Genomic DNA, 27,708 nt, shown 5'->3' with positions numbered 1-27,708 from the left:
GCTCTCACAAAAGAGATATGTAGCAGTTAGAAAAAAAAACAACACTGAAAAAAGTATTGTTTATTTCGACAGGTGCATAAAATTATGTGCGTGGTTTTTAATCGAGTTGGGTTTCAATAAAACGAATCAAAACATTGAAATTTAAAGTGCAGAAATATCATTGCACAGTTGGGATAGCGAGAAAATGTAATTATTCGACGAATATTATATGTTAGACAGGTGTTCTTCGGAAGCTGGTTCTGATGCGGCGTGAGATTGCGTGACATAGAACAAATCTATTATACCACGAGTGCATTTATTAGCTACCTTTAACACGTCTTGGAAGAAAGATAAACGATTGATAAACGATTGTGTATTGAACGTACAACATTATATATTTTGGTTTGGAAAATGCACAGATGTAGAAAAAGAGTGCAGTGTTTAGTCCACACAGAACGCAAATGAATGTCACTTCTGTTATGCAAATGAAAAAAATGGTTTTTATATTTAACTTTTTCCGGAACCTTTTTCCGAAGCTTTTGCTAACAGAAGCAGTGCAATTGTTATTGGTAAAGTGTTTTCCTCGAAATGTTTGTTGGAAAAGTCTAATTTTTACGACTTATTTTTGTTGTAGGAATGGTGGCATGCTATCTTTATCCGATTAAATTTATGTTATTCTCATACTTCAGATGTGCAGATGGGCGTTTAGAAGGTTTGCGTTGGTGGTGCGTGTTTAAAACTGTGAAGCGTGAGTGATTTCAAGTTCAACGATATATTAAGTACCAGAGTGTCAAAGTTGCTGTTATCTTGATAAAGAAAAAAACGAAGCTTTGTTATGGCGGCCGGAACGCCCAGTTCAATCGAAGTACAAATCGATAATTTTTTAGAACAGTTCAAACGCAGCGCCTCGAAGGCTATGGATGGAGACTGGTCATCTTCTTCCGCAGTCACAACGCCCCAATCGGCCTGTTCTTCCGGATCAAAAATAAAAAACATTTTCACCGACCAGCTGGTGCTGGAGGGTGAGTATGTATGCTATGTAAAACACTATTATTTTTTATTTTTCATTGCTCGAACTCGATACTACCTACATCGTCGAAGGAATATATTATATTTGGTCTGTACCTTTGGTTCGGCAACTTTGAGCAAAAAAAGGTCTGTTTACATGTGTTCAGGGGTTGTCGTTGTTGTGGGACTTTTCTTATAGGAACTTCTTGATTCTTCGTATGGGAAGTGAATTGTATATAAAGGGAATTGGAATTAGTCCAACATGGGCGCTCGAGATTTAAATTTCCTTCACATAAGGTTCATTTTTCGTAACAAAGCGTCAAGTAAGTGTCCCACATCTATGAAAACTCCTAAAACACCATGTGAGTCAGTTTCATCAGTTATCAATTAACAATAAGCTTTCAATGAATGAACTATGAAAAGTCCTAATGTTAAGATCAATTATTCAAATGTGTAAGAATTTTTACGGGAGAATGTTGGAGCTACAAAAGACATATCTGTAAAACAGCCTGCGTCTGCTTTCAATTGATGGATTGTTCAAAAGTTGCCACTAGGTTTTATGGCAGGTTGTCAAACGTGCGTTAGAACGACGGTACAAATAGTCAAAACGTAATGCAACAGTCCAACTACATGTTCCTACATTTTTTTTCTAGTTTCGCAACGAAAATATTCTATACACAAATTGAGCTAAAGTTCCTAAGCTATTTCCTACGCTAATTCATTGATTCATTCATTCGCTAATTCAAATCCTATGCTAATTCATACGGTATTCCTAATCTGCACATGTACTGCCTCCTATGGTTTGGAGATCTGCAGAATCATTTACTCGATCAGAACAGGAACTGTATATGTTCCAGGACCGAAACAGGGTTACGTTTACGGATCCGATAAAGGCCAGGAACAGTTCCAGGATTGTTGAAAATCTGTTTTAGGATGGGTAAAGGTTCTGAATTAGTTTCAGAACCGGTGTGGATTCAGTATCGGTTCCAGGATCGGTATGAGCTCATGACCGGTTCCAGGACAAATATGGAATCAGTATCAACTCCAGGACCGGTATGGGCTCATGATCTGTTCCAAGCCCTGTATCCCCCTGTCTCTATGCCAATAGCCAGTAGCGAACTAATCGAAATCCTGCCAAAATTATATGGAGTTGAGGGTGCGATGGGTTCGATGGATGGGGTTTCCATCACTTGCGGAAATCCAGTGGCTCTGTTTCGAAAGGTTCGAGAGGTAAAAAATGTAAATGTAAATACACGGTATGATTACTTTATCGGTCTCAGGACCGGTATGGGTTTGGTTATGGTTTTAGGTATCTTAATGGGCTGTTATCAGTTCCTGATTTGAATTGGGTTTCGAAGCTGACAATTTCGGCGTATACCTCAGAGTAAGGGGAATCTTTAAAAAGTGTGCAACTGTGCTAGATTTTAGGCATGGCAGGATCAGGTAAAGCCCGCCGGTCTGGTGGTACAGTCGTAAACTCGTACGACTTAACAACATGACCGTCATGGGTTCAAGCCCCGTATGAATGGACCGTGCCCCCATACGTAGGACTGACTCTCCTGCTATGGTAATCAATAAGTCACTGAAAGCCAAGCCCCTCAAGCCCACTAGTGGTACAGGCGGCCTTGACCGACAACGGTCGTTGTACCAAAAGAAGAAGAAAGATCAGGTATGACCAGGATATCCACAATTTCGGTATGTAGTAAAGTTTATAATATCTTGTTTTCTTCTACAAGATGATACGTTTTTAAAGGCATTATCAAGAACTGTTTAAATTAGTAAGAACTCACCTAACGAGCCACATCAAATCTCGATAAAAAGATTACCATGTCCTTTCGGTTTCTTTTTTTTTATTTTAGAAAATTGTAATATTGCAACCAACGGAAGTACAAGTAGCAACGCAAGTTCGTATCACTCAGCCCACCAAAACCACCAGCAGAATCATCAGTTTAATAATTATCATAATGCTTTTCAACATCAATCATCAGTGACATCCGTCTCATCTGTGCAGACTGTGCTAAATCAAAGTTTGCAGAATTCTACCAACATCAATAGGCTCATTGAAAATGTGTGCCAAAATGGTAACAACTTCAATTTGAATACGTTTGGCAGTTGTAGTTCTTTGATTACTACTAACGGACACGTATCTTCGAATGGGTCAACCATAAGAGACAATATGAATTCGGGCGTGAGTGTCAGCTCTGCCGAGGAACCACTTAGCGTAGGAGATGTGGCAGACCTACTACATCCGCAGTATGCCATCATCACGGGTAAGATCGATCGCTTCGTAGGATGGTCTCATTGCCATTGCTTATATCCGACTGGTGTAGTGATACATTTTGATTGGTCTCATTTAAGGCGGTCGATCCAAGGACGGTTGCCCGTTGATAACGTTTCCGGATTATAACAACTTTCAAAATCTTACTGATCTCGAATATCAGAAGCTAATGCTTTACCTTACGTCTGTACCTTCGCTATCCGAGGCGGATCTAGGGTTTAACCTAATCATCGATCGGCGCAAAGATAGATGGGCGGCAGTGAAAGCAGTATTGTTGAAAATTTCCATCTATTTCCCGGCGATAGTACACTTCGTTTTTGTGATCCGTCCGGCAGGCTTTTTACAGAAAGCTATTTCAGAAGTGAGCAATAAATTCTTCAAGGATGAGTTTCGCTTCCGCGTTATAGTTTGTGCAACGCTAGAGGAATTGTATGACTATGTTTGTCGCAGTCAGCTAACCATAGAATTAGGCGGTGAGCTTGCCTATTCTCATCATGATTGGATACAGCAACGCATTTCATTAGAAAAATTTTCTGGTTTGACTAATATCATCTCTTCAAATTTGGACGCCTTCATGAAATCAATTCATGATATGGAATTTCCGAATTCAGTAGAAGCAACGGAAAAATTGATCCACGATCAAGGAGAACAATATGAAAAATTGAAGGTATGTGATAATGGTCGATTAAGCTGTGATGAATTAAGCATCAAACGAAATATACGGTTATTTCAGGAGGATATACTTTCTGCTGGACAGCACGGAGAGGTCTTGCTAGAGGAAATGAAAAGCAAAAAGGAATGCGATCGGGAAACTGTTGAGCGTTTTGGAAATATAAGCTCAATTGAAAGGTAAGTGATGCGTTAAATGCTAACAAATTTGTTTAATAGAAATAGAAGAATAAGCAAACAGTATTTTATAAAATGTTCTGTTAGGGAGAGGTATTGCTGCCAATGAGCCTTGATATAATTTACTGTTACTTTGTCGCTATTATTACTTTTGAAAGGCACTTTACAGATAATGATGATCAACTTGGATCAAGAAAATATTATCCTATTGATCGTAACATAGATACAATTGTTGGTTAATTTTTATCTTTTTGACTGTCCATGGTTGTTCTGTTCATGTTAGCAGTCCTTTAGGATTTAGAATTTAAGATAAATATAAGATAACACTTTACCTTGCACTGGTTATTTTATGAATACAATATCAATGAATTTTTATAGCATGAGGCAATTTTTCAACTGCGTGTTTAACAATGTGTAATTGAAATGCAAACAAAACCATTAGAAAACTACAGTATCAGTTTTGGACATATAGCTATTTCTACAATTTGATTGATTTCATGTATTTTGATTTATTATACATTCAAATAGGGCCGGTCTGGTGGTACAGTCGTCAACACGTACGACTTACAGACATGCCCGTCTTGGTTTCAAGCCCAGAATGGACCGTGCCCCCCATACATAGGACTGACTATCCTGCTATTATGTGTAATTAGTAAGTGTCTGAAAGCCCAGGCTTTGACCGACTACGATTGGTTTGAGCCAAAGCAGAGAAAGAATCTTTGAAATATTCTAATATATTTGTATATTATATTATATTTATTTATATATAATATTATGAAGAAATGTTATAGAGTATTCGCCATTGGTATTTTCTATAAACGGCTCTGTAATAAACGGCATGGCTCTTATCTCTTAGTCGTCACACCATATCATAGTACTAATTATTCGAATATATGCGTATAGTATATATAGAGTATATGCGTATATGAGTTAGTATATATGAGTAGTATGCTACTTATTTGTCTATGAAGCATTTATAACAACCTACATATGTTGATACACTAAAGATTAAGAAAAAGAAAATGACAATATTCCATTGATACATACATTTACGACCATGTTATTGTTTACCTTGCATTAACTGATCTGCGCACTATGAACATACATATTTATATTTTTTTTAAATATACGACAAACAAATTTCAAAGAAATCATTGGTAAAGGTCAAAAATTTGGTTAATAATAAAAAAATGTTCTCATGAATTGATATTCTGAGGCATAGTGCTATTGAAATTGTGACAATATTTTAATGTCAATTACTCATATGATTTTCAATTTTAATAACTGATGTTAAGTAAAAAAACGAAACCATTATTTTGTTAAATGAAACATACGTCATGGCTATGTTGTCAAACAAAAACCTTTGAGCGCATGCCGATAAAACATCCAGTGCAAGAAATTATTTAAATATTAGTACGCATCATTTTGATGACAGTCGCGATTGTCACAGACTTTTGGTACAACTGGAGGAAACCGAGCGTCAGTTTGAAGACTTTTGGACTATGCACTTGTCGAGACTGAAGAAATGTCTTGAACTTCGTCGCTTTGAGCAAGAGTTTCGCGAGCTACAGGTAAGATTTTAACGTTATGTTGTTTAAGGTTGTAGGTTGTGAAATAATTTTATATACGATCTTTCTTCATTACATCAGAATAACTTTGACCGACACTTAAAAGTCGTATCGGATATGACTGAAATTGGCGAAACTGTGACCAGAATGGACCAATTGCTGCAAGAAACCAAAGAATTTCAGGTGATCTGTAGTGTAGATGTTGAGCGAGCAGAACGAGTGATCAATGTTGGTCAACGTCTAATAGGCTCAAGAGGCTGTATTAGTTCTTGTCCAAAGGAGGTGGTTCAACCAAAATGTGATGAGTTGAATCGTGTGTGCGAATTGATACACAATCGTTTATCGAAACGAATAGACACACTTGCCAAAGCTCGCGAGTTGATGGAACGGGTTGAGAAGGTAAGGGTCAAATAATAGGGCAAATGTAGGCAAGGTTATTATTTTCCTTACTTTTAGGCAAATAAATGGTGTACACGAGGTATTGAACTGTTGGCAACTCAGCGAATCGAAAAATGTTCTGTTTCAGCAGAAATAGCAGAACAGAGCTTGCAGGAGATTCAGGATTATCTAGCATCAGCTGCGGAATTTAAATTATCTAGTCCAAACGAAATAAAGAATGAAATTCAAGAAAATACAACTCTTGAAACAAAGGCGTTAGTTTCCCAGGTAAGTCTTCATAAATATAATTGCATGGATTGTTTCAGCATGAGGTAAATTTAACATTGAAACCATTATACAAACTCTTGGTATAGCCAACCAGATACATTTGAATAAAAAAACTTGTAAAAATCATTTCAGTCATTTGCAAATCGTAAAAATATTGTACGTAATTATTTGTTTTTGAAATTCTGTGTTAATCATACATGTGCGAATGTTTTTTTTAATATTTAAGTTATAATGTAATGGTTTTATGTTATAAAAATGTATGTTATGTTACATACATTTTTAAATAGGTGCTGCAACGTATCGATGACGTACAACTGATGTGTGATAAGCGCATGACTACATTAAAGAAGCTGACCTTAAAACCGCCACGTCCAGTACAAACCGTTACCCCGGAACCTGCGGTACCGCTGCAGCCTCCAGGTGGTGCTCCTCATCCTATGTTTCGTACGCGACGCTCGTATAGTAAGGTGAGTATGTTGTACTTCTCGTCACAAAGGGATCATACTAATTTGCATTTTTCAATAACTATCTGGACAATCTAGACAATAAATAATAATTATATAATACATTCATCGATAAAAAGGATGGTTTGGTTGGTTTTTTGCATCATAGAGAATTGAGTATCTCATCTCTGCTTCATTTCATTCGTCTCTCGTTAATATAAAGATGATTTTTGTGCAGTATTCTGTACTCATTTTATTTATTTTTACTTATTACCGTAGTCATCATACATTATTCAGAGCATACCATCCAGCCGCTCGAGACATTTATACAAACTTCAACTATGATCAATGGTCAGTTATGGGTTATGGGTCAGTTAGACTGTGGGCCGCAAAAGATTTGTTCTAATTTCGTTTGATCTCATGACACGATTAATAATTCCAGTTTACAAACTAGAAGTTATGCTGTAACCTTGAATAACGAGAAATTGCATCACAACATTTCAATCGAGGTAATTTTGTGATGTCTGCGAGACGGTTACCGAACAGTTTGTTTTCAAAACTTGTTCTACCTTGCAAGAATGAATTACCTACATTGCATGCTATGTAGGTCGAGGCCCTTACGTTACGATATGGTTGGACTTTCTCATTGCGTCATTTATTGTGGCCCATTTTCCTTCTCTGACTAGGCAGCTTCTTCACTCAGCAAGGATGAGAGATAAAGCAAAGAGGAAGTGTGCAAAACGCTGTACTGATGCAAGAGCAGTAATAAGAAAAACTAAAAATCGGATGCTTGGGAGAGGTCTAATGCAACCTGTCAAGGCTGCAGCGGGACGTTAGGCAATAAAGATTACGGTACTCCTGTTGCAGATTATACGGAAAACAGGAATTACCTTGGTTCTCTTAGCTGACCAGAAAGCTAGTGTAATAACTAAACAGGCTATCGTCGGATGTAGGCCTTTAGTTTTGTGGTTGGCCTAAATGCAGACAAGTTAGCACGAGGAAGGTGAGGCGTGAAAAGTGGTTCTCAACCGGAATCTTTGACTGCATTCGCCTCATTCTTTTGGTTAAGAGGCAAGGAAGGACAAGTTGTTTCCAGAACTCATGACCTAAAAATATCACATGAGGGAAAGCGAACATCTTGTTATGTTCTATATAATTGATGCACGTAATTCCTTTCCTGCGGACGACCCGTTTTGTGGAAATTAAACTTTTCCTTTTTTAGTGATCATATTTTGTCGAACAAATGCTGTAAGCGCTAACACAATAATAGTGTCTACTTACATTGTCTCGTAACGTATACCTATTACTTTCTACGGTGCTATCTGTGGAAGAATAGTCTATTTAGTGATTATTGAGTTGAAATTAGTTAATATTTACTGATTTGCCTTTTTCGAAACAAACATTTTCTATACAATATCACAATCCTCCTGCCATACATCAGAAGACTTCAGTATACATTTTCTTCGATTGTGTACGATTATCCGTTCGTACAGCAAACCCAATCATGCAATCATCGTTACACGCAAATTTATGCCCGTAATCGACATTTTCTGTTATCGGCTGAAAGTGTACATCAGTTACACTCATGTTTCAGGAAATGTGCATGTTAAATGAAATTACGAGAAGGACGATGAACTGTGTGGAACTTATTTTGGTATGAAAAATTAGTAATAAAAAAAACTCTCATGAATCATCATGAACCTAAAATAAATCTATTATTGAAATAGCAATTAATCTGTTCACATGTTTGTACTTCTTTATGATCAATTGAATTAAGCTCTTCAAGAAAAAGAACAATTCGTTTTGAGTAAAAAAGAGTTGTAGTTTTTTTTGTTTAAAATTCAAATCGAACGGTTCTGCAATATCGCTGCTCTGTAAGATTGTTTTCTTAGTAACGTTTGATACTAATGTTTGTGTACGAAAAATCAACACATTGTTTCTCAAACGCAAGATTGATCAACCAATGTATATGCAACAATGAAAAACGAGATCAAACACCTAGCGCTGTTACCATTTATGTGAATTGTTTGGGATTTGTAAATACAGTTTTCATAACAACGTTATAATGCATCGAGCTATGCTTCTCAGCGAATCTATGTGAATCCATATTTGTTATTGTTGGTATGTGTCGATTCGCATGGGCTTGGCAATACATATATAGAGCAAAAGTAAAGTTCGTTTTTTGGCGTGAAACGCATACAATACTATTTCAGAATACTCACACTTTTGAATTTACTTTTATCAACCAGCGATGGTGTGAGTAAACTGAACATAAATTAATGTTGGAAATTGATTACTCACAGTTGGATTATTATTTTTTCACTCGTGTTGTCTTGGAATTTATCCGTTTGCATTGCAGAAGTCTACATTTTGCATTGCGGACAGTTCTTATGCTTATCAACGTAATATTTCTTAGTCAGTTAGATTTGATTAGATTAGATTAAAAAGTTAGTTAGTATCAATGGTTGCCATATAAACTTTCATTATAAATATCGCGATCGAATGACACGATTTATTGTTCGTTAACTATGTAACAATAGACTGAGAGGATAGAAGATATATATGAGATACAGGAATGAAGTAAAATGTTTCGTCTGTTGCGATGAATTGTTCGCTGTCTGCAGAGGGGTAAACAAAGAAAAGCACATCGACCTTTCGTTATGGCATGTTGGGAAACAATGTCATCGGTCGAAACAAACCACCAACAAGAGGTGTAACAAATGAAGTGAAAATGAATTGAGGAGATGGCTTAGGGTAAGAGTTTTATCTTATGATTATATATTGTACATAAACATATAGTGTCGGACGAATAGAAATGTGTTTTACTACGAGATATGCGATTTAATTGTTAATGGAGGGGGGATGATGAAATGATTTATGGAGCATAGAACCGTCCTTTTCCTGAACGTCAAGAACGCTTGTATGTTTTAATCGTGCAGTCGAAATAGATGCAAATGATACATGCTACGCTAAAGCTAACATTCCCACTAGAATGTTAAAATAAATGGTGAATTTAATGACTATCTAGTTAGTTCTAGATTGACTTGAACGTTTTATTTTTGGTTATATTTTATCTTGTCCCATAGGAAATGGTAACTCAAAAATTGACGCACTATAAAGTGTACGTCACAAAAAGAATCAATTAGTATCGTATAAGATGAATCGATTTGCAGATTAAGTTTCTTTTTTTCAATTAAAATGCTCTTAAAAACGTGTCTTAACGCAATTTTGTAATGGTGCCGAGACGAAGCATTTTTGTCTCACGTAAGCTACAGCAATACTTGAAGCTGTGGCTAGCCAAAACAACAACAAAAAAACCTACAAGGCGTGCAGAGAAATGCGGGTTAATTGGGGAAGCATGTTTTGCCTTGGGTACTGTAGACTAGATGGTGTTGCAGCAGTAGCGGTACTTTGCTGGACAGTGTAGGTCAAGAGTACATTTCAACGGTAGTCATTTGTGCTTGATTTGGACAATGTGTTGGCTGGAAAATAAGAATTGGAGTACATCTGAACAAATGTTGATTTACATTGATGTATTGTAAATACGTATTATTCGTATTCGTGTTCGTAATTAAACGTACATCCATTATATGTAATCGTGAGCAACTCATATTATGTTCGATTATTGTACAGTGATTGATTCAAGTGAACTAGAATACTATAGTGGATTCAATAGTAGGTGATAATATTTTTGAAATATTGAAATGAACGAACATTTCTATTTGCTATCCACCCATTCCATGATCTGAACGTTATGAATTGCTCTTTAATGCTTCACTCTCTGCCATAATGCTGGAATGAGAGATCGATAATGCTTCCGTTAATGCGCGAGGCAAGAGAGTATGCCGCCATGATCATCATGAGCAAGTGAGCTAACGGAAATATGTTTTTTTCGTGAGGTTTTCTCTCTGTGATCGCACGCTACCGAGCGCGCATTCCCGAGTGTGTTGCTTTCTTCAGTCACAGTTCATTCGTCTACCGAGGCGCTTCGTAGCGGTTGGACGTCGTGGTGTCGTGCTGCTATTCGGATTTACTATGTTAGACTTTATTGTCTTATTAACAAGTTTTACACAGTTTTGTAACCTGTTTGTAACTGTCAAACCGTTGGGATTTTTGTGTGATACCAAATGTGCATGGGGTTATGTGTGAAGGGTTTTGTAGAGGTAGTGGTGTGTCCTAGTACCTAGTGGTATGTGTCGTGGAATGTGCAAACAATATTTTATTGTTATCTGAAGATTAATATGTGAGAATATGTGACAAATCTTGTTTTGAGTCGTGCATTTCCGCAGTGTTGTGGCGAACGTGTGTGTACGTTGATAAGCATAAAGCTTGCTGGTTGAACCAACAAGAAAAGAAATATGTATCATTAGTACATTTGACGGCGAATTGTTCGTTATACATTTGGTGGAGTTTGTGTTTTTTATAGCATTCAAGTTTAGAATTAATGCGAAATTTGATGGAGTAGTTAAACAGGTGTGAACATGAGATGATGTTATGGATATATTCATCTCAACATTAAATGTTTGTTCACAGCTTTCTGGTGTGTGAGTGATGTTTAGTGTAAACCGTAGTTTGTTTGGTAAACACGATACTAAGTGATACTGTTTTAAAATAATTGCAAAACCTTTACATTCATGTCATAAAAGAAAAATAGAAACAGTGATTATAACAACTTTGGATTTCCCAGCTGTTGTGTGTTTGATGTGTAAATGATGATTATAATATAGCTGCATCGTTGTGATTTCGTAGAGATTGTTTTGTTGAACTAGTAAGCATTGAACTAGAGAGCATAATTATAGAAGACAACAGTTCTGCAACAATTATAAATATATTGGTACCCAGATATAAACCATTTGACGAAAGCTACAATAGAAAGCATTTCAATAGTAAGAAACGTTGTAAGAAGAGCGGCGGTATTTTCACTTTCGATCCTATGCAATGGTAAGGTGCGTTCAAGTGTTTGTTTTCTTTTTTCTCCCAGAATTACGCTGCAGGAATGCTATTGAAAGAGTAAAGCATTACAGCGTGGGAGTTTTTAAGATGACGTTTACTATATTGTTACGTTGGTCGTGCTATAGCATCTACAGAGCTTTTCGTTTACTCTTCGCCAGGGTTCATTGTTGTATACAATTTGGATGTGGAAGCTACTTTCACAATCGCAGGTTTTCACTTTTCAGCAACGTAACATTTTCTCCCTTATTATTGTCTATAAATAAACTAAGTGACAATTCAGATGAACAACATAAATATGTACCATCATAAGCAATCCTTAAAAGTAGTATTGACGAATGAAAGGGTTCGATTTATGTTTTTGTTCGTTGCTGAAGTCATATAACGCGTAAGCTATTTCAAATGCGTATAATGTAACATAATGTAATGTCAGTCGATTCCGTGGTACAGTCGTCAATTCGATTGACTTAACGACATGCCCGTCATTGGTTCAAGCTCCGAATGCACCAATCTCCAATAGTGCAGGATTGACAAGCATACTATATGGGTAATCTATAAGTCACTAATAGCCAAGCCCCACAGTAAAGCCTTGATCGGCTACGGTTGTTGCACCAAATAAGCAGGATGTGTTTTGTAAACATGTGGTTCTCGCCCAACTAAAAGCATTGAAATATGAGGATTTTATTTCCGTGCTGATTCAGTGCAGTGTATCACAAAAGCCACGTTAGTTGATCGCGAGTTTACGGGAGTTGGAGGCGTGTTTACTGAAGTTCGAATACATGTTACGTCAATAGTAGATGCATGCAAATTAAAAGAAAAGTTAAATCACCGCCCCAAAAAAGTAAATTGTCGTCGATTGAAACGAGCAAACACTTCAATAGCTGTGGCACTGTGGCAATAGCTACCTGAAATCGATGGATAAAAATTTGCGTGTTGTTTTGTTAATGGAAAGAAGATTGTTTTTGCTTACGTAAGGAATGCAAAGCGACCGTTCACAGCCAAAACTAGACAAAGTTTCACGAAATTTGTACATAGCTATGCATAATCCATCCGCACTTTATCCCACATAGCAATTTGCTGTACCATTGGAATTACATTGGTTCATCTTTTCTCCATGCAATTTGCGCAGCCACTTTCTGTATTGAAATGGTGGAGAATCGCAGCATCAAGAGAAGAGTGGTTAATTGTGGTTTTCCTGGTCCTGCAATTTGTTATGCTGAACCTCTTCTCTCGTTCCTTCGTAAGCCTGCTTCTTGGATCGGATAATCAATTGATGGATAGATGAAGAAGCGCACGGAAAATTGAGCTCATCTCCAGTTGTAGGAAATCGACTTTCGAAAATGCTTGGGTTTTCCTGGTTGAACAAATCATGCAGTTACAGTTTCTAAGCTTCTTTTTTGATTTTTATTTTGGTTTCACCATTGAAAAAGAAGATGGTAATGAACATGAGTACTTTGATGTTTTTTGTTTGCTGCTCTTTTTCGAGTGGTCAGGTCGAATTAGAGTAGCTTGATTTTTATTAACATATTTTAATGCATTCATCGCACATGTACAGTATATTTTATATAAATGTAAACGGTGGGAACTCTTACACATATTACCACGATGACTTCGGCAAAATAGGCAGAGTATTTATTGTTAAATTTCAAAATTTTTCGAAAAAAAAGTATGATAATAGACCGTATTTTAGCATGGATTTGTTAGGTCAAAAATGACCAAAATCAGATTAAGGGGGTTATTATACACAGATAGTGCACCCTTTCGATTACTCCTGAGACATTACAATCGATTACATACAAAGATGGTCTAGTGCATGGGTATCCACAAAGATAATACTAGAGAAAACAAGATGAGGTATTTTTATAGATTTTCCGATAAACTGTCTCATTTGTCGTTTCTGGTTCAACAAAACAAAATCTAGAATTTAATCTTTTAACTAAGCTTATTAGATGTTACGTGTTTATACATATATATACAACAACGTGTATATTATTCCTAGCAGGGTTTCCAATGATTGATCGAAAGTGAACGTTGTATTATACAATCGTGTGATATTTTGAATAAAAACGTGAAGTGAATAAAAGTGTTACATAAGTACGCAATGTGAAGAAAATGATGATGCATCAATCATCCCGTGTTGTACATCAATCTACGGCACCCCTTAGATCGATTTCACAACAAAACGCACATCGCCCGGGGTCGGCAGTGCCTGCGACAAATGAGGCGTCAAATAGTAACCCTGGGAAAGGGTCCCAGCATTACGCTAAGTTCCGAAACAATCGTAGCGCGAGCAGCAGCCGAGTGTTAGGTGGACACAGAAGTGAAATCAAGATAGAACCCAAGGTGGACTGCCGACGGAAAATCCAACCAAGATTACCGAACAAAGGCAGCAGCGGAGTTGAGGATGAATCCTTCGCTACCGCTAGGATCCCCAAAATGAAGCTGTTGAAAGTAAACTATGTGAATTTAAAGAAAGAAGAAGTCGAAAATAAGCAAGCGTCAGAGGTGGATACGATCGATCTAGCTGCACAATCTTCGAATCTGGATAATCATGCAATGGTTTTAAAGCAAGATATCGATACAAAAAGTACATCCTCCACAGCTATTGTCGTGGAGTGTAAAACAAAGAGTCCTAATAATGGAAAGGTAGTGAAGAACATGACAATTGATCAGTTGCAACCATCCACCCCATTGATAAGCAAAGGTGAAAATAAAGATAAAAGAACGTCAATAACCAGCAAAGACCAGGATCATAATGATGGAGAAACCGGCAAATCTAAATATTTGGTGTATAAAAAACATAATGGTTTTGGTACTAACTCATCGCACACAACGGAAAGTAGTTCGGCAGGTGGTAAATTGCAGTACATCAACGACTCGGACATCAAAATCAAGGCATTGGCGAAAAAAAAATACGGATTACTGTTTGAAAATAAGAAGAAAAGCAAACTAGAAACGGTGCAATATTATTTCGACAGCCGCGGCTACGAGCGGTATGTAGACAACAAGTTATACGGAGTGATCAACGAGAAAAAGAACTTGGATGCGCACACTGCGCAATCTAGTTCTGCAGTTCTGACAAAGACTAGCGATGTTCAACATAAAAGACTCAGTTGGGATGTTAGGCAGCACAACAGACCCAGTATGATGCGTGTGATCAATCAATCGCCGGCGGCCAAAAAATGTGCCAACGTAATCATGATGAACCATCAAATATTGACAAAACCACTGAGTGCAGAGGCCCCAGAGCTGCTTGAAAGTGGAGGTTTGAAGCAGGAAAACTGTCGCATGTTCAAACTTCAGAAAAGCCATACGAGCACAAACTTACTTACGCGCCATAAGTCGATGAACGATATCCATCGCATCAATCAACTGTTCCTGGATTGCAAGGGGGATTCTAACCCTGCTTCAAATATTTCACTATCGAATCGTCAAAATTGTAATTCCACCACTAACGAAAGCTGCGATCCTATCCGCTCAAACAATATGACAGCAGACCGAGAAACTACTACAGGGCATCGGTTTGAGAAGCATAGGAAATCGGAGCCGAACAAATATCTAGTGCATAAACGATTAAGTGCCAGGTATAAAACAGAAAGTAATTTAACAAATACAAATACAACAGAAGTAACGTTACCTCCCGTTTCACCGGATAATGGCAACTCGTATGGTTTATCCGGTGACGACACAATCAGCAAGCGCATTCGACAAATAATTAAAGGACAAGACCATATTGGCTCGACAGAGGGTGTTGATCAACTGGCAGAGAAAAGCATGAACGAGGCTCAGAAACATGGAATCGGCAAAGGGAAAAACGAGGAACAGCAACAGGTACAAGTGTGTTCCAAGAAATTTCAACGTTTGTCAAAGTCGAAATCCACTGAAAAGCTTATCATGGATAGAAACCAGATCGGGGATGCAGCAGAAGGAAAGGAGAAAAACAGTAAGACAAGCAGTACTTGTGGTTACAAGAACTGTAAATTTTCAAACTGTCCAATGTCTTCGTCATCTTCTTCATCCTCAGCCTCTTCGACCTCATCATCTGTCTCTTGCAAGACTAGAGCTAGGATGGAGGGCGGTAGCGAGAAGGTTCCGTCAACTGCCATCAATAACAGACCACCCCCACCAGATAAATTAGAAATAATTTCGAATGGCAAACGAACTTCGGTTGTGAGTACAGATGATGGCGATATGGCGAAGGCGAGCAAGAAGGAATCGTCCGCGTGTATAAAGGATCAGTTGGTAATTAATAACCTCCTTAACAGCAGCACGTTCAATGAAAAAATGAATAATGCTACTACCACCGATATAAAGCATATTAATGATGATTCACGTGTTATTATTACTTCGAAGATAAAGCAAATAGATTTGGAGAGCAATAGCATGATCATTGAAAAATCCTTGGCTCAATCTCCCCAGAACTGCCGAATTTCATCGTCTCGCCATAAGTTTTGGAATCATCAAAATCAGCGCAACATTAAACTGAAAAACAATCCGCAAACAAAGGCTTACGACGACAAGATAGACATTAACAACAAGATAAAAAACGAAGAGAATAACAGCATCAAAATCTTCATCAGCAGCAGTACCGGCGCCAATGGAAACAGTTGTAACGTTTTACTAGAACCTGTATCGCTGATCTCTACTACGGACGTTGGCGATAGATCTTCTTCCTGTTCCTACGCATCCACCTCTTCTTGTGGCTCTACCGGGAGTGAATCCGATAAGGACGATGGTTACTGCGACCAGAGTGAATGTTCAACTATTCCCGACAAGCAGCAACCATCTTCGATTGTATCGACAAGCAGCAGTACCATCAGTAGCAATAGTAGCTGCAGTAACGGCAGCAGCACAGTTTGCAGCGAGTCCACACATGTTTCAAATGTTACCTGTGCAAACAGTTTACCGGGCGGTAACGGTTCAGCGACCACGATTACAAACAGTGGCGGAAATCGATACACTTCTAAAACAAGTATCCGTTTAGGATGTGATGGCTCGCTGTTCTTAAACCGGAACTATCTCGAAGAAGTTGAGGGACCTTCAAGCCCGGTAACGAGCGATTTGGATGGTGATGATAACGAAAATGCATCTAGTGATTTTCGAGAATGTTTTAACACTGTCAATGTTTGTTGTTGTGCCCCAAAAAAACCGCAAACATTTGCCCACCGTTCATCGCGTCTTGTCAGTTCGATAGATATGACAAATGCTAGCAGCACGGGAAAATCGGCTTTAGCATGCAACCTGTTTACAGCTTCGGCAGCAACAGACAACAATGCTTTGCAGAGTGATAATGCGTTACATAACAAGAATGAAACCTGTGCATGTGTCAAAAAGCACAGAAATTCTCAAAACAAGGTAAGAATCATGATTAATAATGAATGAAAATGAAATAATAATTCAGACATTATACCTCAATATGAGGTACGTTTTCCTTCTGATATAACGTGCTTCGAATAATTTTTTTAATTCAAATTCAAATTCTCTCAACGCATTGCTGCATTTGAAAACGTTTCACAAGATACGCATAGAAATTATGCCGACAACCGTTTTTAGATCGATTTTTTTGATCTTTTGAATATAACTAAAAGGGTTTAATCTATTGTCATTCACTTGTTGTTTTCAATAAAGTTTAAAAGAGTGTCCTATACATACTGTTTGATTATACACAGATATAAACAGGGGACAATACATTTGATAGACTTTACGTCAAAATAACAATTAACCTCTTCTTGCAACCGATTTACAGATTGAAAATTATTCATCACGACCACGTTCGATTGAAGGACCCCTGGACTCGGGTATTTCGATTAGCAGCGATACGGCCATAACCAGCTCGGACAGTGATCTGAATTCGCAAAGTCAAACGGTAAATTACTCGAAACCCTGTGTACAGTTGCAAAGAATAGATATGCTTCAACGCCGTTTCTCTTATGTTAGGACGCTGACGAAAGAAAGCTGAAGAGAGGACACGTGCTAGCTGAACTTTTGGAAACGGAGCGTATATATGTCGCGGAAATGGGATCTATTTTAAAGGTAAGTGGTGTTTTTTTCTTATTTCATGTTTGATTACACGTAATTTAAAATATTCAACCGTTGAAACGCTTAAAAACGCGTTCTTAGTTCAATTTGCTACTGCATTAAACTTTGTATTGACTGTCCTGGCAATGTCCTGGCATACGCAATTGACGAACACAGTTAATAGTTCGTGTTATGGTAAATAATAAATACTTCCTAAGCATCGGTTCAAGTAAAGCTAGCAAGTAAACGATGCTTTTAATTTGTCTAAACATGTAGCACGTTTGCATTAACGTGTTACATTTGAGCAAATGGTTAATCATGTGGGAATATAACATACATTGGCCGATCAATATGAGATTGGCTCGAAGCGATCTGCGGAAATGAGAAGCAATTAACAGTTAAACGGTGTCAGTGTAGCAACGTAGCACGGCAGCAAGAAATAGATGTATGCTGTTGAATGTGTAGAAACGAGTTCGGTGCAAGAGAAATTGGCTTTTCAACTTTGGATGGGTGGAACAAACCAGAGCATCTTCATGCTTTTATTCCTTTTCTCTCTCGGTTTTCTTCGCCGTCTCTTCAGATTTTTGGCGTTGCTAGACTTTGGATTTTATTCAAAATATCTGTTGGATCTTATATTCGTTGTGTTGGTAACGTGCATGCAGCAGACCAAAAGGCTCTGTTGCTTTGTCCGAAGTAATCAACGGTCCCGTTTTACAGCTTTCTACCTTTCCTTTACACATTTATTTTGGAGCTGCTGCATTTTTTTAACCTGGCATAAATACATGAGCCCAACGCGTTTGTATTTGTATGGCATGGCTTTCCAAGACTGGAAGTATGGTCCGTGAAAATTTATACAACTTTCAAAGTACTGTAACATTATTAATGGAAATCTGTAATATTGAAAATGTTCACATAATGTAGTCATAAAGGTTTGATTCAACCTAAGTTCATCCATCATGGGGTAAAGATCGCTAGATCGATATTCTCGCGCGTTTGTTAGCAGGATTTGTACAATGAAATGCGGAAACCATGAAAATCCTTACTTGTGTTAATGACTTTGCGATTCGGATATCAACAACGGAAGTTAATTTAAATTAGTATTCCTGGTTAACAGCAAAGAGGTTTACAGAGCAATTCAAAAGACGGATTGGGCAGATCTACGCGTGGTCTAGTGAGTAGCGCCAAAATAATACCTAACAATGAATCGCGATGCGCGCTTGATGTGGTTTGCTGAAAGCTGGTCAGTTGTTCTAGTCAACGGTTTTTCGTTTCGCTCAACGGACCATCCTATGTATTAAGCAGTGGGTAACGAGTTGCCGTTACACAGGAAAAACCTTTATTGTACTCGAATCCATAGCAAAGAACCATAGAGATGCTACTCTTTCTTACTGACCGTTTGATTGAGCAAGCCTCTCCATACTTTTTTGTACGGAGAAAACATTTGCCAGTGCCATGTCTTTAACACATATTCATTAAACTTATTCGTAGCGGGTTCTTGCTACAGGATGACGATCCAAATGGACAGGCACATTTATCAATTGACCTCTGGTGTATGTCGCTCTCTTCGCACGCATCGCCATGTTTAGTACAATCCATAAAATCAATTAAACATCGCATGAACTGATCAAAAAGCACAAATCGTTTTGCGACTTATTTCTAAGATTGTTTGCGCAAAAAATGCAAACAATGATATAAACAATGGAACAATTAGGAAAAAAATGTAGCGATCATTTTCTATTACACCGGAAGATTATGTTGTTTCTCCCGTTGCATTATGTGCATCTAACTAAACACATGTGGTTACGTGCAGTAGTTTGATGCGCATAAACTTTGCCTGAAAACCTATGTGTTGCTTTGGTTCGTGAAGTGAAGGCAGCTGAGCGCGAAGAAGAATACGATAGTTGTTTGAGATAACGCTTATACCGTAAGCGAAAGAAACCATATAAAAAACGAGCCGATTCTTTTGTATCGATGCAATGAGGTGAGTATTTACTCGAGCTCGTGAAACGATATGCAGTACAGCCGCTCTCGGGTCTTATCAGACAATTAGAAAAAAGAAAAGCGCGCTATCCAGAGCGTCTTGGTTTCTCCGTTGCAAATGCGCACATGCTATCATCACATATTGGCATAATCATAAATGGGATGCGCATCCATGGTAGACTACTACAAGACTTGCGTGTGTTTGACCAGTTTACCTGCATCGTCTCCGAAAAAGAGCGCACAACTAGTGTGCACTCCATGCAGCAGGCGCGCAGTAGTAGTGCCTTTCATCCAGGCTCAAATATCATTCGCTACATCTATTGTTTTCAGTTCGTATCGATAGCTCACCGTGATTGGGGGTCTGTATAAATCTTACAGCACCAAAGGATTGTAACAGCTTTTATATGGATGTGTGTGTAAATTTGTTCAATTGTTGTAAAGTTTATTGTGTTGTGTTATAAAAAAAGTGCCGAAACGATTCAAAATTATGTTAAATTTATAAATTATGCGAATAGCTCTACGCAAAAAAGGAGTGCAAGTTTTGTGGTTTTTATTGCTTTATAGTGACTAGTTTGTGTTTTGCTTATTTTTCTATATTTTTTTTTAATTTTTCTATAAAAACATTTGATTGGTCCCCGGTGATCTATGATCATATATGATATATATATATATATATATATATATATATATATATATATATATATATATATATTTATATATATATATATATATATATATATATATATATATATATATATATATATATATATATATATATATATATTTATATATATACACAAGTTTGAAATGTATTCCGTTTTATTTTTAAACGTAAAGACCGCCCTGTGAGATCATGTTACCGTTATATAGCAGTGCGTGAAGCGTTTCAGAGTATAGAAAGTCAAGTAATGAAATATGTATAATGCTCTCCTTCGGAGTTAAAAAGCGTACAAGTTTGTATTGTAATGTTCGCGAGACATAGTGTAAAAAATGTGGAAAGTTTCGACTACTAAACGATTTGAAAACGATGACGTTTTTAGCTTTTGGTGGCCAACAATTGTGTTTTGAGGTGAAAAACATTATCTCGTGTGTAGTCATCAGGCGGCTGCGCGCTTTATGTGTGCCACTAATCTAGAGCTGTGAGGCCAATCTCTGGTTATTTATGAAGCGATTCGAAATTAAAGAAGCATCGAGTTTCGTACAGATATGTTAATATAGTTCAGTGAAACAAAAAGCTCAGTCCAACAGGAACTGCGAATCAAACATCAATGAACAGTTGAACTAGATACACAACGAGTGGTACGATAACCATTGTTAGCACAATTGAAATCTCGTTAGTATATGAAGTAACAAGAATAAATGTTGAGTTCAATAAGCAACTGTTTATTGTAACTTGTTTAAAAAAATAATGTTCAAACACGTTCAAACATAAGTGTTTCCGATCATATCAGCAAACCGTCCAACATCATTAAAGCGCATTTAGTCTGTTGGCCAAGTTTCGCCAAATCTCTAGCAACGTCCATGTTTAAGATGGGTGCACTCGTTCCCCCTCCGGTTCCACACTAATACACACTGCGCTCGTGAAGAAGAAAGTTTTCTGTGGTACCTTTTTATTATTTGCACCTCAAATAACCGTTAAACGCGAAGTATAAAACGTTTAAATTTCGCCAACATGGCAAAGTGGGTGGTTTATTAGGCGTTTCAATGGTGTACAACATTTTAGTTTTTAATTTGGTCTTACGTTCGGTGTATTAGGGACGCTGGTTGATAACAGAAAAAGTAACACAACACAATGTGAAGTGAAGAAAATAAAAAAAAAAACCGTGTACGCGCAAACTAACAGATGATTTGTAAAAGTTGGTGTCTATGGATATTGTTCATATGGCCAAATGAATGCGGCAATGGAAAAATGCTCATTTTAAAGTGATCATTGTTTGATAGTCGTTTAATATGTGTGTGAGTTTAATATTTTGGTGTGTAGTTTCAGTTAGTTTGCGAAAAGAAGCGAATAACAGCAGCGAAGAACAGTGATAAAAGTGAAGTGAATATTTACTCGAAAGTTCAGTATAGCTGCATTTCATTAGGATATAACGCAAGAAAACGAGGATGAAATTTGGCAACTATAATCTTACATCAACCGCAACGGAACCATGTGATAACAAACGACGGCATCTCTCTCTTTTTCGGCCCGGAAAGGTAAAGAGCACTGCAAATTACATCGTTGGGAAGGTTCACCGTCGTCTCGGCAGCATTGTAAGCACTAGGATGTCATCATCCGTAGTAGCAGGCTCCAGGTGTTTGAATGACGTCGTCAACGTTGAACACGAAAACATAGCTCAAAATGAGCAGCTTTCCGCTGCTTGTTTCATGAAGTCCTTTGTATCTAATGGATCAGAATCTTCGTCCACATTGTCTTATCGAGCATCTCTGTTCGGGGAACAGGACGATATGGTAGCAAAAGGGCATCGGGAGCGAGAAATTACCATACCACGTTTCTCTCCGAAAGATTTTCCAACTAGCTGGATAGGAAAGAACACTGGTCTGGACAGCACACTGTTCGATTTGCAGAGGAAGTTGTGCAATGGAATGTTAGGCAGCCAGCAAGATGATTCTGCCTTTCAGCCGTTCGGTAGTCGAGCGCAATTGTTCCACAAGAACAAATCGATCACCGGAAAGCATGGCATCCTGCCATTCTCAAACGTTGAAGGAGCACAGCTGTTGCCGTACTCTTATCATTCGCTGAAGAGTGGGTCCACCCTTCGAAGATCTGCTCAAAACTTTGGTGGAAGCTGTCCCGAAATACATGCAGCGTCCGACACAATGCAATCCCGGAAGAGCTACAAATCCCAACGCTCTTCTAACGTAAGCAACGGAAATGGCAGCAATCGATTTCGAAAGAGTAAGATAGTGCAGCTTTTAGAGCGTAATGAATCCGAAGAGAATGATGAAACCGTTGAGATGGCCATCCTACAGGAATACTTCGACACCATGTCCTATACAGAAATTGTTAAAGACCGCGACTTTCGGAACTATTTAATGAAGAAACGATACCTTGATATCATGGAGTACATTTACAACAGTAGCGGAGCATCGGACAATGGTCAATTTTCTCGTGCACCCTCTACGATGGCCCCGCCGTCCATATCCGCCTCGAACAACGATTGCGATTCGGTAAAAAAAGAGAAGCTTAGGGCTGAATCTGTTCCATCACCTACGCTACCGCCTCAGCCTCCAATACGACGGTACTATTCTTCGAATAGTAACTCGCAGGTGTTTTGTCGTCGGAACAGCAGCTTCGAACAGTATTATCACAATCAAAACCAGCACTATGGAACGTTGAACTACCACCGTACGCCAGGAAACCATAGCTTTGTTTCATCGCGTAGGTTGGAAAAGAACCGCGACCAACGGGATGTTCCCCCTTACGCGACATTGCTGAGGATCACAAAAACCAAGGCACCATCGCGATGCCAAAGAACGTACCGTCAAATTCGAGCGTTTTGTGAAAAGTCCCTGATGAAATACTCTTTAAATCGTTCATTGAATGGTAGTGCTATGACGCTTAAGAAATGCAAACCAGCACGGGGTTATTCAGAAAAGCAATACCGTCGTGTAATAAACGATTTTGTGCGTCAACGAGGATTCTCGAGTGCCGATGAATACACGCGATACCATTATGGCAATTTTCTACGCCACAAACTAGTTCGAACGGGTAATCGTCGGTCAAAAAAGCGATCATCAAAAGAGGAAAAGGCGGAGAAAGAACAGTACAACGCTCATCAGCAGCTTCTGTACAACTCTTTACCACCGCCTCCGTATTCCAGCGGAGACTATCATCATGCGCCTCTCACACCGGTATCTCGGGAGTCAAAGGCCACAACACCAACGGCCCGCAATTTACCAACCAATTTACTTTTCGAATTCGAGCCAGAAAAGCCATCGCTGGCCTGCACTTCGTTGCCCAACGTGTGCGATCTTATCTGCTCGGACAGGTTCAAAAATTTCGACTACGTCAACCAAGCCATGACTTTACAGCGTTGTCGCCGTGGCGCCGAGTCGACAACATCCGCAGGCTTTCGATTAAATGATCGGAGACAAATTTTTTTGCCAGTAAACAGTGACGGAGAAGAAGAATTGCTTCATCGACCGGCCAGTTCTTTTATGCCGCCCGACGAAGAGCTGCAGCTGGGGGAAGTGATTGCAAGAAGTGACCAAACAAATCTGCCGTATATTTTTGACGACATAGGCGTCTATGAAACAATACGGTCCCGAAACAAGAAGGAACTTTTGCGAGCCGAAATGCGATCGCGCAAGGAATCTTTCATAAATGCAGCGGGAGAAAAATATGCTGGTCTAAGCCAACAACGACAACCAACATTCCGAAATTCCAAGATGGATGTTGAATACCAAAACTATGATGAACATAAACACATAGTAAGTTCTGTTTAATAACTATAGCAACATGTTGTAAGTTTGATGTTTGCCCACTATGTGTCCTACTATCTTTGCAGCTTGCCATCGGCATTTAAAGACAATGTTTGTTTATTAGCAATTTCGTACAACTGCCTACATCTTACATATTACAATATGACCACTAAGGCAAGATGCTTTAATTTTTTTCGTTTTATAGTGGTTGCTTTCTCTCTTTCTCTCTCTCTCTCTCTCTCTCTCTCTCTCTCTCTCTCTCTCTCTTTATCTCCCTCTCTCTTTAACACAATTCATAAAAATTCGATGGTTAACTGCCTCCATTAAACAAATGACCAGCAACGGAGCGCATTTTTGGGTTGCCGCCGGGTACTGCTTTGTATTCAGCTACGTGTTTGACTATAATTATGTGCCGAATCGTATGCTGCAGCAAGAGAAAGTTGACCGCTTTTGGGGGTTCAAATTGATGTCTGTCGAATATGACCATATGCCATATAAAAGACGTGAATGTGAGTGGTTTTTGAGTTTTGGGTTACACGGGGCAACGTGCACTGGTTCCTTGGATTCCGCAGAACTTGTAATGGAAGAATCGAAATAAATTATGAAACAGGGCCCGATACATATTATCTACTTTTATTTTACATGATAATTGTTAAATTACTTCTTAAAAATCCTTGTAATACGTTGAAAGTTTCAAACGTGATTTACACAAATTTTAGCAAATAATATATCTTTCATTTACCCGTGACAAACTAGCATTTTTATTTTCTGTAAAACATCATATTTAACAAAATGTATATCAAGTTTATTTTAGCAATAGTTTTTTCATAGCAGGATGATCCTCCTATACGAAATATTAACTCACTGCAGATTAGTCCTCATCCGACCCTACCGCATCATTTAATCAACATTATTCATCTTCTTCTTCTTTTGGCACCACGACCGTTGTCGGTCAAGGCCTCCTGCACCACTAGTGAACTTGGGGGGCTTGGCTTTCAGTTACTTATTGATTACCATAGCAGGACAGTCAGTCCTACGTATGGGGACACGGTCCATTCATACAGGGCTTGAACCCATGACGGTCATGTTGTTAAGTCGTTCGAGTGTTCAACATTATATTCTTCAAAATGTTGCTAATATACTGATTATTTCCTTTTTCTTACTACTTCTTTAGGGCTATAAGGATGAAATGCTCTCGGAGGAAATGAGCTCATTGGTGCCGCCGGGTTTGCAAGGAAAGTCGGACATACTGTTTGGCAACTTGCATGAGCTGTACACCTTTCACAATGACATTTTCTTGAAGGATTTGGAAAATTGTATTTCCACCACAGAACTTGTTGCCCTTTGCTTCGTACAACGGGTAAGGCGCCCGGGTCCTATAGATTCCGGTAGGATTACAAATGTTTTACAATGTTTCATTTCAGCGAGATACGTTTTTCCGCCTCTACTCGTACTATTGCCAAAACATACCCCGGTCTGAACGTCTTCGGGAGACGCTCGTTGATACGCATCTGTTCCTGCAAGAATGCCAAAAGAAGCTCGGTCATAAACTGCCGTTGGCCGCTTATCTGCTAAAGCCGGTACAAAGAATTACAAAGTATCAACTTTTGCTTAAAGATTTGCTAAAGTAAGGTCTACTATCTTGATTTACTTCATCGGTCCTTTCGATAATAGATTTCCATCTTCTCCCTTCCTTAGGTTCAGCGATACTGGTACATGCTCGCGAGAGTTGCAGAAAGCATTGGATTGTATGTTGGTTGTATTAAAGTGTGTCAATGATTCAATGCACCAAATTGCAATAACGGGATTCCCGGTAAGTTCGAAAATACATCTACAACTGTGCGGGCATTTCCTTACGATGTACCTTCGTATCGTTGCAAATGCAGGCTGACCTATCCCAGCAAGGCGAACTACTGATGCAAGATTCGTTCCAAGTTTGGACGGAAAGTAAAAAGGACTTGCGGCTACGGCTGAAAACACAAAATAGGCACATTTTCTTGTATCAAAAAGCAATGCTATTTTGTAAACAAGGGTCGAAAACGGGGCACAACAAGAGTACTTATCAATTTAAACACTGGCTACAGGTATGGACATGCGTCAGGTAGCTGCATTCGATATAATAGTAATATTGCTTATATTATCTGGCCAAACAAACAGATGTCACAAATCGGTTTAACGGAATCCGTTCGCGGCGACTCTAGACGATTCGAGGTCTGGCTGCAAGGACGCCAAGAAGTGCATACTATACAAGCTACCACTATCGAAATAAAAAACAAATGGGTCGCTGAAATCAAGCGTGTTTTGCTGAACCAACTGGAAGAGCTAAAGGGTGAAAAAATCAAGCAATACGGCTTGAACCACAAGTAAGATTCATTTCATTTAATTAAGATTTCGCCAATTATGTAAAACACGTAGAATCTGGCAATGATTTGGTGATTTTCCTACTTATTTCCTCCATCCAGACCTTTGCGGCACATGACTTCATGGGACGTTCCACAAGCTGTGCAAGGAACACCGAACCGAATATTAAGCAGCGACCAACAGCCGACGTTGCAGGCTAACGGTATAGGCATAGGTGGAATGGTCGGCCTGGCACAGGACGTGGTCACACGGATAGCTCATATGAACGATGATAGTCTTCTAAACGCTACCGGAATCTCATGCTCCTCGTCCGAACACGATAACCAGGAAAGCAATGCATGGAGCTCCGACTACTCGAATAGCGAAGATGAGTTCACTACTGTAGAGGATAGTGTCGTGCCGGGGCACAAGTTTGTGTCATTGGCTGATTACTGTGCAATGGGAAATTCAGAAGTTTCTATGAAAGAGGCTGAAGTAGTGGAGCTGCTGAAAGTCGGCTGTGCAGGATGGTGGTTTGTGAAAGTGATCGGTAAGTATCCATGGACCCCATCACACGGCAAAAGGTGCTACAATAACAAAATCAAAACTCATTCAATCCAAACTGTGTTCTTTATTTAGCTACCGGCCTTGAAGGATGGGCTCCAGCAGCATACTTAGAGCCAGTGGCACGCAAAAATTCTCGCCTTAGAAGCGCGCGCAGCCAAGACCGACTGAACGACCACTAAAAAACCAAAAATAAGTTTAATAACTAATAGGAGCTATTAACCTATCGATCGTACTACCATCTAAAAGGATGGATGAATTGAGCCAAAGTTTATGAAAAGGAACGTTCTGGAGTCTATGAAAAACGTAATAATCTCACTTATTTAGATAGTCAATATCTATGATCATGTTGTCACTTTACGGACCCGACAACAGACATGACAAAGTCTGAATTATGTACCTCGAATTGCTACGTCAATTCTTTACTATGTTAGCAAAATCTAATCCTCGAAATGTTTTCGATTAATGCTTTACTATTTCGTCTTAGCGAATGACACGCTGTTTAACATTCAAGATGGTAATACGACATTGCCAGTAACCGTATAAAGTAATCCGAACGTTATCCAATATCGCTCGATAGTCAGTTCGATTCCTTTGTATCTTGCGTATTTACGAAAAGCAATCAACGTAAAACACATCGGAT

At 38.6% G+C, this 27,708-nt stretch overlaps 1 protein-coding gene across 12 annotated transcripts; it reads left to right on the top strand.

Moving 5' to 3' along the window:
- On the top strand, positions 1 to 27,708 carry LOC120953352 (guanine nucleotide exchange factor DBS). 12 transcript variants are annotated; one of them, XM_040373209.2, is made up of 19 exons: positions 37 to 186; positions 669 to 1,001; positions 2,847 to 2,891; positions 2,976 to 3,257; positions 3,346 to 3,932; positions 3,999 to 4,114; positions 5,526 to 5,682; positions 5,761 to 6,078; positions 6,136 to 6,345; positions 6,633 to 6,812; positions 17,485 to 17,604; positions 17,676 to 17,771; positions 25,336 to 25,521; positions 25,586 to 25,788; positions 25,860 to 25,974; positions 26,048 to 26,245; positions 26,319 to 26,524; positions 26,624 to 27,051; positions 27,141 to 27,708. In XM_040373209.2, exons 2-19 carry the CDS (start codon positions 815 to 817, stop codon positions 27,245 to 27,247), a joined length of 3,741 nt encoding a protein of 1,246 aa, XP_040229143.2. In that variant the 5' UTR covers positions 37 to 186; positions 669 to 814; the 3' UTR covers positions 27,248 to 27,708. The 12 variants fall into 12 exon arrangements, with proteins under 12 accessions (XP_040229137.2, XP_040229138.2, XP_040229136.2 ...); XM_040373203.2 differs by having other exon boundaries at positions 1 to 86; positions 2,847 to 3,257; XM_040373204.2 differs by having other exon boundaries at positions 19 to 72; positions 2,847 to 3,257.

The sequence above is a fragment of the Anopheles coluzzii genome, chromosome 2 (assembly GCF_943734685.1).
Source record: "Anopheles coluzzii chromosome 2, AcolN3, whole genome shotgun sequence".
NCBI classification, from domain to species: Eukaryota; Metazoa; Arthropoda; class Insecta; order Diptera; family Culicidae; genus Anopheles; species Anopheles coluzzii.
Note: the sequence above shows the minus strand (reverse complement) of the source record. Positions and strands in the feature narration are given on the sequence as shown.

Bases quoted from the DNA above. Each gene is read 5' to 3' on its own strand.
- LOC120953352 (XM_040373200.2), top strand. From the start codon at position 13,851: ATGATGATGCATCAATCATCCCGTGTTGTACATCAATCTACGGCACCC. The intron at 25,789-25,859 runs GTAAGGTCTACT...TCCCTTCCTTAG, and splicing joins TTGCTTAAAGATTTGCTAAA to GTTCAGCGATACTGGTACAT. The intron at 26,525-26,623 runs GTAAGATTCATT...TCCTCCATCCAG, and splicing joins CAATACGGCTTGAACCACAA to ACCTTTGCGGCACATGACTT.